At 33.5% G+C, this 12,265-nt stretch overlaps 1 protein-coding gene across 7 annotated transcripts in view; it reads right to left on the reverse strand.

Moving 5' to 3' along the window:
- Positions 1–1,176: 1,176 nt before the first annotated feature.
- LOC150107889 (uncharacterized) overlaps positions 1,177–12,265 on the reverse strand; it is an 85,149-nt gene continuing 74,060 nt past the window's right edge. For 5 of the 7 annotated variants that reach the window (XM_090415413.1, XM_090415412.1, XM_090415416.1 and 2 more), the window contains 4 exons: positions 7,409–7,448; positions 4,941–4,960; positions 4,601–4,676; positions 1,177–1,521 (listed from right to left, as the gene is read on the reverse strand). In XM_090415413.1, coding sequence (XP_090271539.1) covers positions 1,327–1,521; positions 4,601–4,676; positions 4,941–4,960; positions 7,409–7,448 — 331 coding nt within the window. In that variant the 3' untranslated portion in view covers positions 1,177–1,326. Of the gene's footprint in view, positions 1,522–4,600; positions 4,677–4,940; positions 4,961–7,404; positions 7,449–10,735; positions 10,891–12,265 lie in introns of those variants that run through there. The other 2 variants (XM_090415415.1, XR_016550636.1) reach the window with 2 other exon arrangements.

Here is a 12,265-nt window from a genome sequence, read left to right on the forward strand (position 1 = left end):
TTAACTAAGGAAGCCCATCCTGCTCATCCTTACAAATGAAGAAAATGCGGTATGGAGTGCAAGATGATGATGATGATGATGATGATGACAGAACTGCCTCGTAGATTTAAGATATTGAGAAGTTATTTTTCTTCTAATTTTGTAACCTTAAAATATAAAAAGATAATTGGTAATACACCAGACAATCAGATATGAGACAACTTTTCTGGTAGATTATATATATGTATATATACACCAGAAACGTTGATATCTACCAGAAAAATGAGAGACCATTATACATAGGATTCAAGTCACGAAAAGATTATCTTTTCGTATCCTATTTTCCTGAAATTCGGGAAACTATTGTTTGATTAGACCGGACTAAACCTTTTTTTTTGTCGCCATGATGTTGATCACGTGTACGGAGAATACTGTCTACCAACGATTTACAAAAGTTATGTTAGTCTAACCGACTCCGATTTGTGGATGCAAAAATGTTGATATGTGTTAGAAAATTTCTATTTAATTAATTAAATCTCCTTTTACATGTAATAAATAAAATAAAAATTAAATATAATTTGAAGAAGGTAAGTTTGGGGTAAAATAGCTAAACCAAAGTGATTCAATGGCTTCTTTTGAATAACAACATTGTGAAAATATTACACATCACATCCTATTTTATACTATGAAAGGAAGTTTAGATAATGAATTAAATTCTTCGAGATGTATTAGAATGTGATAAGCAGTAACAGAACTGAAAAATTCTCAAGAAAAATGTATTATTTTAGTATTGAAAAATGGAAAATATATCAGAAGTTCGTCATGTGGAAAGACAACATATTTTCGTATTCAATTCAATTATTTCGATATAAAAGGTTTTCGATTAGTGAAACTGTTTGAGTCAGAAAACCGCGTCAAAAGGTCGAATTCTGAAGATGAACCTGTTTTATGTCAGAACAATCCAGCATCACAGGAACACAACAGGAAAGTCCAGAACAAACGTCTCAGTACAGTTTCGTATGAATGGGGATTTTCATAAATGTCTGCAGAAATAAACTATGAGGAATTTAAGATATCAAAAACGCTCTCGGATTAAGGGCATATAAATCAACAGCTACCGTATTATTGCTTGCGTTTCAAAATGAAAGTGGACTTCACACTTAAATTGAAATTCATGTGAATACCAGAACATGAACATTTTTTCTCTGCAAGAATTTATTTCATTTACAAATGAAAAACATTGAAAATCACAAATTGGGTTGAGTAACGTGCATTAGTTAATATTTGGTAGAAGAAAGGAATAAGAGCTTTGTGCTAGTGGCAAGTTGATGTCGCGGATTAGCTTGTTCACTCATTCCGCTTTCGGATAGCTGTCACGTGAATAGTAGACACTCGGACTTCTTTTCTTTTCTCGATACGTCTTAGTCTCTTCTTAGAACCAAAGAGTTGAATGATATATTCCAGATGGTCTACAATACTAAGCAGAGAAACTCCCAGCCATATTCCAAGATATCCACCAATGTAGCTGAAGACCTCCACACTCTGTTTAAAAAAAAAATAAAATAAAAATCCTTATATAGGAAACATTTACAGTGTTAAAATGTCGCATTTATCATTATGAACATTAATCGTAATTTACAACCTTCAGTACTTCACAGACTGCCCTCTTTCGGCCAGAATTTTCAAGACATTATTATACACAGCACGGACTATAAAAATCTTCAACACTGCAGGATTTATGCTATAACACACATTCATGATTGCTTTCCGTAAACCCTACAATCTGTTGGACTAGAGGATTCATATGCCAGATCTTTCCTACCTCGTATTAACAAAACATGTCCTATCAGATCCAAATCCTGCTAATTTAATGGCTATGGTAACCTGCGGAAATCGTGTCATGTTCGGTGAATCACTCTTGAACTATTCTCACATGCACAGCGCACTATTGACAATTCACAATGTTTATTATTCTCTTCAAGTATAGGTAATTTATAAATATACAACTCAGATATACAATTAACATTTCCTGTTGGTTTTTACATTTATTTTGGGCTGACTGTTTTTATAAACAAATAAAAATCTTTTTCATATATACAAGGTAAAATGCATTATCAGAAGTCTATATAAAAGTTTGTGAGTTTATACAATTTATTTATTTATTTTTTTATTTTTTATTTTTTATGTATAACGAAGGTCCGAGCCATACTGGTTACTAAATTAAATTAACTCCATATAGCCCTGCAAAATTTAGTGACTGTATCTATGAGGGCTAACACAACATTCGAATCGTAATTGGACATGATATCTAAGTTATAATGATGATTTAATTTTATTTAATTTAATTTTATTTTAAAAGTATATCTTATGATATACTTTTAAAATAAAGGGTCAACTTTGTTTAATCTCATGAGGGGAAGTCTCTAAATCTTGTTCTGAAAGCAGATTCTGGGGTTAGATTTCATTTGGGAGTTCACTGTAGCTTCTTGTTCGCAGGTGTTCAAAGGATTTATGAAAAAGTTTTTGTTTCCCTTGGGTAGTACGAGCAAGTTCCGGCTGCAGCCTAAGGGCCTAGTCTACATTATATGACTTAAAACTTACAGCGTTCTTTCTTAATACAACATAATATACAACAATAAACATAGAGCTTTTGTAATGGCAAAATTTTTTGAATGAATGAATGAATTTCGTTGAATGAACGTGCGAAGTCAGTAATGGCTATAATTCTAATATTATATTTCGTATTCGTATCAAACGAAGTAAATTGTTGTAGTATCTCCACCCAAACAGGAGATGCCATATTGCAGTGAGGAATTTACCCAAGAATAGTATAAGAATCTTAATAATGCTGCATTTTCAGTTTTTTTAACATAATATATTCTGTTAATTACGAACCTCAACTTGTTTGTTAGAAATTTGATGTGGGAGTTCCATTTCGGATTGATATCGAAGTGGATGCCCAAATACTTGACTGAATTTGTTTTTATGACTAAGCTACAGTTACAATTTAGGATGTCACTACATTTCCTTTCATGACATTTTATGGTAATATAGCGATCTAGCATATATCTTAACGTGAAGTACATATATCGTGTTTTATAAGTATTAATATTAAAACCGGTATTGCTCTACCAGTTATTTAATTTCAACGTATCATGATTAATCAGATTTTCTAGATCCTCAAGGATCGTTTCGGTGTATACTAATGCAGTATCGTCAACGAACGAAATCATTTTGCCAAAAACTTTGAATTTACACATATCATTAACATATATTAAACATAAGATGGGTCCTAGCGCGAACCTTTCAGACTTCTTATTTTATTTGGTTGTATAATGAAACCTGTGGAGCATTAATGACTAAACATACACACGTAACCACAGTAATAAGATTTTGAATAAGTAAATATATTTCATCCTAAGTGTCATAGGACATCGTCAGTACAGTTAATTCAAAATACCAAGAATCACATGCAGTTAGGGCACATGCTAACAATGAAATCCCTCTATGCGTGCAGTAGCGTGTTATAGAATTAAATTAAAATATACCTGAAAAAAAAAACGATTACTACATTAAAATGAGATAACATATATAAAATTATTTTAAAAAATGTATGTTCACAATTTCCCAGACTTTAGGGATAGTAGGAACCTCCAGTTCAAATTGGGTCTGTGACGTAGGACTTCAGCACTTTCTGTATACAAACGCTCATCTTTACGATAGAATGCTTTCGGATTCAACCTGCGCATTTTTATGCTGTCCAGGCTACGTTTTTTCAAGCAGGATGGTTACTTTTTGTAATCATCCTGCTTGTCTTAAATTACGGCAGATTATTCAGTGCTTCGAAGGGCTTACGTTCATCATTCGATCCCGAAATTAATGGTTAACTTCGAGAAAGCAACTATCAACGCTTTTTCTAACATATTTACATCAATAACTCTAACGGGTTGTTTATTTCATATGGTACAAAATCTTTATAGCGAAAATGTTGCCATTGGTTTCAAGTTACGCTATCAAACAGATGCTGAATTCAACACGAAAATTAAATGCTTCACAGCATTAGCATTTCTTCCAATGAACGATGTTACTATGGATTTGTTGAACTGAGGATCCGCAGCAAAAAGTTCATTATTTACGCAGCATCTCTTTTAATTTGCACAAGTTTTAAATAATTTCATTATGTTTCACTGACATTCACCTTAATAAAGATTTGTCTTTTTAATGAATTTTTAATACCCTTTATCATCCATTGTTTATTTGCAAAAATTAATGTAAATACGGCGAAATCGTTTTACAGAGTAAAAGTCTCCAGGGCGAATTTTCCTAGAACCACATGTAACAATACAGAGCTAGCACATGTCGTGGCTTAAAAACACGAGCATAATCTTCTTTAACTTCTAGAAGGGTGGGAATATTTTTCCTCTTATGTTACTATTATTTTTCCTCATCAAATTAGCCAAGTACCTCATCAACATTGTACTTTATCACGATACATGCACGCACTAAAAATGATTTCGCGTGTAAGTACAAATGCGCATACACAGCAAAATTCCAAATCTATATATATATATATATGTATCCACTTAAATCTAAATTAAATCTAAGTTAAATAAACATTTACCTCATATTTCGGCTTGTAGACATAAGACGTGACCTCCATGTCATTCAAATCAACTGTTATTTTCAAATTCACGCACCTGAAAGATGAAAATTGTAATTTTTTAAATTATGAAATTGTGCGTTTCAAACATCTTTTGCTGTTTCAAAAACAAAATTCTGAATTAAAACGCAATCGTTACTATTTCCGGAATTCCGTGATCAAACTTTCAAAAGTTCGTTACTGTTTTTGTCGTTATGAGACTTTCGATTTAAAACAAAATTTGCATGACAACGTAATGATTTTGATTACAAATGTTATTTTTTTCTAAATAAAATCATGAGAAAGACAGGCATATACGTACATTGGAGACTGACATTTTGCCTGAAATAACAATAACAATATAAACGTAAATAACATTATGCAATCCTAATTTTTACAAAAATTAGAATGAATTCATCATAAAGTAAAATTGGTATTGCTGCTATATAAATTTATCTATATTTATCTAACTTTATCTACACCAAGTAAATAATTCGTTATTGCCATTAAAAGTGCAGATGATATTGATTAGATTTAAAAAAAAAATATATATATTACACTTACATAAGAATACACTCGCAACACGAATTTTACGTAAGTCGGATTTAACTATCAGACTTTTATTCACATAATTTCTTAACTGCTTAACGTCCATCTAATTTAGTATGTTCAAAGATTAATCTTGAGATGCACGCACAAATCTCATTTCGATAAGTTCATGTTCATTTATTCATGCCAAGTAACATACATAAATATATAACACTCTAAATATTATCAGAAAATAGAAAAAAAAAGAGAGTTTAATTTGGCCTTTAACTTTCGTTATGAAATTAACAAGAACGAGAGACTGCGTAGCTCTGAGGATGTGACGTTTGCACACCACGGCGCTTGACCGAACGATAGGAAGACTTCTTGGTTTCGAATCTAGTCGGCGACTAGAAGAAATTTTTCTAAGCTTTTTTTGAACGGTTCCCAGAGTTAGTCGACCTCCGCAAGGGCAAGCGGGTTTTTTCTCATGGAAACTTGGTTTTCTCGTCCCGTAAACTCAAGAAAATCGACCACAGAACCCACATTATTTCAGACATTAAATACGACTGTTAGGGTTAGGGACTTGTTGAGCCTTCTTTCTTCATTGCGTGCCGCTTAATTAGTGATAGCTTTGGGCAAGCTATCTCTTATTGGGTACCAGTGGAGATTGAACTGGCCACTCAGTCTCCAGAAGTTAGATAGAGCTAAAACGGCTTCGCCTACTCCCTATATATGGAAATAAAAAAGGCATTAGCTGATTAACAAGATAGCATCTCATTTCTTCTCTAAAATTATCGTTAAATTATTTATTTCTCTTGAGCGTATTAAGAAACGTGAGGCATTACGTTCCACTGTCATATTTTTGGAATATAGCCATTTTCACCTCTACGCACACCATTTTGGTGCCTTTATGCATGGGTTCAGTTCCACTTCGATTCCTTTTATCAGTCATCATTGTGCTTTATCACGATACATTCACAAACTTAAAATAATTGCGTGTATAAATACATATACGCATAAACAGCAAGTCCGTGTTCAACTGCACACAAAATGAGACTAAGGGAGACTCATCCATGCATTCCATGGATTGTGTGTGCTGTGAAACACTGCTGTTAGGCGTAGGCGGTTCGAAAAAATTAATATAACTCATTTTTCCCTCTCCAGTATAGTTCAGTGGAAGTGGAGTGTGCCGTCTGTGGTGATAGATGGCCCAAAGAAAGAGCGTCCTAATTTCAATTCTAGTTGCCATTTCCCGAGTTGCCAAACCCTGCTTGCTCTGGTATGAGCAAGCGGTTCTCCCAGAAACTCAAGAAAATTGGCCATAGAATCCCCACTATTTTCAGACAGTAAACATAATGTTAAAGTAAACTCAAAATAATGTAATTCCAATTATGTAATTACATAATGTTAAAACTAAAATCCCAAGTGTGTCTATTTGGATCGCCAGATGGCAACACTTGTTATTTGCCAGATGCCATGTGTAATTATTGATCGTCTTGGGCCTGCTATCTCTGATTGGCTACTGATCGAGATTGAACTGTCACACCAGTCTCCAAACGTTAGATAGGGTTAAACGGCCTCGCTTACTCCCTATAAGAGAATAAAAGGCGTTAGCAGATTTATGATTTGATTTTTCTCATTTTCCTTCCAGTGCCTTTTCTGGATAACATTTGTAAAACGGAATTTAAGAAAGTCAAATTAACGTAAGTTTGGTACTGCGAATGCTTAATTTTTATTAGACAAGTGAAAATAGCATGATTCTATCAAAATTGCATGAAGATTTTACATGATGTACATCGTAATTTTTCTGGTTATGATAACCGATAAATATAATGATTTGCAACGATGAGCGACTTTTTTTTGCTGTTTGCTCTGCTTTATCTTGAAGGTAATAAAAATAATAATCTGCGCAAGGCGAAACTTTACTAAAACTGAACATGGGTTCATCAGGAGATTATTAGTTTACTTTATTATTAATCTTCACGAAATTTATCGTGTAGCAGCCTGAAGAACCCTCGAGGGTATATTTCAGGAAATTGATGATCAGGAAATAGAAAGAAACATAAATATATTTCCTTATTTATCTTGCAATTGATCAGTAATAAATGACAGGAAAAGGCAAGAAGTAAAACGCATAACTAATGAGGTGAGTAATGGCTTTCACATTAAATGTTTGGTAAATAGTGGAATTATATATTCTTCAAGGAAATAAAGACATGTAAAAAAACTTTAGTCAAAGGAAGGAGTTTGTTTTTTTCTTACCAGTGGTGACATCTTTTGCGTTACTGCGTACGAAGATGAGCTACAAGGAATGAAAAAAAAATGAATAACTTTAGTGAACCTGTGATTAAAAATGTTTGGTTTACACATGAAATTAATTTCTAAAGAAATACACTGAAATCGTGAAATCAAAAGAAACTAATTATTAACCTACGTATTCAATTCCCACTTTGTTTCACTATAGGAAGAAGACACATGGATTGAAAATATAAAATAAATATATACAATGAAGTCAGCTACAAGAGAAAAACTGGATTAGACAGATGATTGTGAATATTGAAATTCGATTTCATATTATGTTCAATTGGTGTACTATCAGCACAGAATTATTTATATCTGTTCGTTCCTTTTGAAAACACACAAAGACAGTTCTATAAAACTTCAACAGATAAGGAAAATATAAATTTTTCCTTCTCTGAAGAAAACCATTGAAAACTGAAATAAAACTGTCATAAGAATATTTGAATTCGTGGCTTTTAGCAGGAAAAATGCCAAATCACCTTATTTTTTCTCGGCTTAAAATTCTGAAATTGGTATGATAGTCATTATTCTTTTTCTAATCGTTTTCATTTCCAGGTTGATGCTCCATTTCATTCGTTTCTTCAGTAACAAATTTCCGAGAGAAATAAAGCATTATTAAGGCACGTAAGGAATATCGGGGGAGAATTAAATATGATATATATTTATATGTCAGAAATTAGTAATATGAAAGACATCACTTTAGTTCGTGATTAATAGAATGTCACCGAATGCGAAGAGTTGGAGCCGAACAGAATGCAGTTACCATAACAACATACCATCATCAACATGTTTCCTGATATTTACCCCGAAGATGTGTTCAGGTTACTACGAGAGCATTACATGATTACATGTTCATTATTATTAATCTCCTATCCAAAATTTTCTACGAAATCAATCTTTTACCCGTGAACACTGCCATATTTTCATATCTAACATTTCGTAATTCTAAATCCCTTCTCACCAAGGCATTTTCATTCCTCTGGGTCGTTTTCCTGGCACGTTGGCATCGAACACCTGTTTTCCTAATCTTTCTTCTCTGCTGCCACAAAGTGAAGATCCATTCTAATGTCTACACTTTTAGTATGATTCTGTCATTGATTCCATCGGTTTTCTCCCCTCATTTTTCTCAGAGCCCTCATATCTGTTTACTCTCGTCTATATTTCGATTCCGACTCTCAGATGCATAACTTAAAACTGGATTAAACATTGTCTTGTGTATTGCGAGTTTGGTGTTTTAGCTAATTTCTCTATTATTCCATATAAAGTTATTCAGCTGAATACCTAGCATACTAGCTTTGTTTATTCTGTTCTCTGGTTCCAGAATTAAGCTTCCATCTTCACTGAACCCGAGCCCAGATAGCTGAAATATTACACTTGTCCTATAGGATCACCTTTCAGAATGTAGCGGAAGTTTTATATGCTCCTGCCTAGTTTCATAGTTTTGTTCTTGTACTTTTTATTGATGATTTCGATTCCAAATGTTTAGAGCCATTATTCAGTTTAGTTAGTCATTTTCCTTCATAATGTGATTCATGTAGATTCTTTAGTTCTAATTGCTGACTGACAACATATAACCATAGACTATGTATTGCTCTGTATAATGTTCCATTCACCCCATATAACTGTACTGTTTTGAAAAGCTTTTATCTGGCATCTCTTCGTATGCATCTCGCAGGATCTATGAAACTTAAGTACAGATCTTTGACATTCTTTATTTGGCCTGAACACAGCTTGTTCTTCTCCAAGTTTCTCTTCCGCAGTCATTCTCAACCTCTTTTCAGATATGCCTGCCTAAATCTTACCTGGAACACTTAGTAGATAAATTTCTCTGTTATTCTCACATTCAGTTTTATTCCCTCTTTTATAGATGATACAATGAGAGCTCTACTCCAATCATCAGGAATACGACCTTCTGACCAGTCTCCCTTGAATTATTCAGTGCAGCCACTGCAAAACGTTTATACCCTGTACATCAGAACTCCTGGTCGAATATCATATACTCCAGTTGCCTTTGTACATTTCACGTTTTTGTCAGCTTTTTCGACCTTAGGTAAAGATATGTATCCTTCTTTGCGTTACTCTTAAAACTTCTGTTTGGCTGTTATTCACCTGCTTGGTTCGTTTAAAAGTCTTTCAGAGTAATTACTCCTACATCTAGGATATCCATATGTTTAGTTTTCATGTCATCTTAATCATCTTTCATTCCTTTTACCTTACTCTTATCTCCATTTATAATCTTCATCAATAGCCTCCAGAATATTTTCCCACCTTCCTGATATTTATTTTCTATATTCTCATCAAAATCTTCCCATGACTTTTGTTTAGCTATTTTATACAGAGCTGAGCTCTCCCATTTTTATCTGTATTCATTTAGATCCATTTGCCGTCTTATTGTCTAGAAATTTTGCTATGCTTTCATCTTTTTCAGGATGGCTTATTCTGTTTTTCTTATTTTTTTCTCATTGCAGACAACTTCACCACATACCTCCCTAATTTAATCATTTAACATCTTTTTAAGAATTTACTACTGTATCACTAAGTTTTGGTTCTTGTTTTCAATTTGTTCAGCTTTTCATGAATACTGTTTGTATTTTCAAATCTGCAATTTCATTTTAAAAGCTGCTTAACATTAATTCTTTTTAAAACTGTCTTACATACTGTTCCTTTCAATGAGATATCCAATTTCTCCTGCTTAGTACTAAGTAATGGTCACTTCCAATTTCAATTCTCTGTACACTTTTGCATCCCGAACAATCATGAAGATATCACTGTTACCAATGACGTAGTCAATGAGGCTTTTCGTGTTTCTTGTGTCTTCTCTCCATGTGAACTTGTGCACATCTTTATTTTGAAACATGGTGTTAGTAATGACCAGTTCATGTCATGAGATGCGCAGAATGCCAGTAAGTATTTACAGTCAATATTATCTTTGCTCTTTTCTCCAAATTTTCCAAAAATATTCCTATATGCGTGGTGGGATTCATTGCCTACTATGCTGTTCAGATCTCCAAAAAGGACCACTTTTCAATTTTGTTATGTGAGCTAATGGCAAAAAAATCCCTGCACTTCTTCCTTAGAAGAACCTTCTTTAGGGATCATAGGTATAAAACAATTTCATTTTCTATTTCCCCATTTTGAATTATGCCCAATTAATTCTACTTGAAACTGCCTTCCATTCAAGAATTTTGTCTTAATGTTTGGTGTTGAATGCTGTCGCTACCCCTTTCTTTCCTTGATCATTATTACCTTTAAATAACATCCCATTCTTATTATTTAATAATATCTCACCTGATTTTGTCTTCAATGTCCCTGCACTGCGAATTAGGTCCAAGTAATTTTTTCCAATTCTCCAGGAATTTCGCTTTCATTTCCACTAATACTCCTTATATTGGTGGTTCCAATCTTCAGTTCTTTTGATGTCTGGTTTATTCCTCTTCGTCTGTCTATTGAGTGGGAGCTTGGTTAACAAAAATATATGAATAATAATTCTATGAAAATGGCATTTAAGAAAACACTTTAAATAATTTACTTCCCTTTAATTAAAGCTCTTCCCCCTCTGGAATATCCTACGATTTCGTTCAAGCAGGGATTCACATTTTGCCCTGATATTTGCTTTCATTCTGTCTACTCAGACAATTCAGTTATGTCAAATTACTGAAGAAATCCACTTAGTGTTAACTGCCTCTATCGAAATCATTCTTGAGCCATAAACCATTTGTACTTTAAATTCTACTGTTGGGTGTCTAGCGACAGAAAATATTCGACTATTAACAATTGTCCCGCAGAACGAGCGGAAGTCATGCCCTTCTCTGTTATGGTTTTTTTATCAATATTTCACAAGGGAAATCAAAATACCTTGTTTTATTCCGGAGGCCGTCTTCGTCGTTGCCAAAACCTGAAGTAATCTAATCTGCTCAGATGAACTCCTATAATAATTAATAAATTATTTTCTTATGTATTTGTCCTCATTTTACAGTTAAAATTACGATGCTAAAGAAGGATCTGATTATATTTGAACTTTCAGTGGGTTCAGGATCATTTAGTTTCTACTTTTATCTGTGAATTTCTTAAGATATTATCCATACTTTGAAATCAAGAAAACTAAGATCTGGTCACTGAACATGAGTCACAATTAAGGAGACCCTCAATGACTTCTGGTCTCTCTGCTACATCACTTTGACAAAATCATCAATAACAGCTCCTGAGTTTCGTCTTAGTGGAAACTGGAGCAATATATGAAAAATTGAAGATCTGTGTGGGGGAATATGCACAGCACTGCTACGATTATTAGTGCTGTGCATATCCACTCCCATATTTTTGGCATCGTGCCACAGCTGAACGATATTACTGAAAATTTGTTGTGTAGTTTTTCCGAATATACGTATTCTAGATCGCTGAAAAAAGCATGTTCGATTACATTGCATCTCTGAACTATACCAGACTTGGTCATTCTTGCAAGAGGTGAGCAATGATGGTCCTTCCCTAATTTACAGAAATCCAGTATGAGCTCTGAAATACAAAGATATTCAGATTGTCTGGTATCGTTTGTGCACTGTTCTTATTCTTCTGCAAGGTAAGAGAACCGAAGTTATTCGTTGTTTTATTAATTAGATTCTGCAATCTTTTTGCATAAAAAGATATCTTTTTGAACGGAGCCAATATGATAGAATTAGTCAAAACTTCTAAACCAATGCAACTGAGAAATTCGGGCTCTCGTCTCGTATATGCTATTACTTCAAAATAGATGTGAGTTTTAACCTATCACAAATATCTGTCAATAAAGGAAATGGAGACTTAACACATAGCACATTAGCATCA

This window comes from Typopeltis vanoorti, chromosome 3 (assembly GCF_054136105.1).
Source record: "Typopeltis vanoorti isolate ZY-2024b chromosome 3, IOZ_Tvanoo_1.0, whole genome shotgun sequence".
NCBI classification, from domain to species: Eukaryota; Metazoa; Arthropoda; class Arachnida; order Uropygi; family Thelyphonidae; genus Typopeltis; species Typopeltis vanoorti.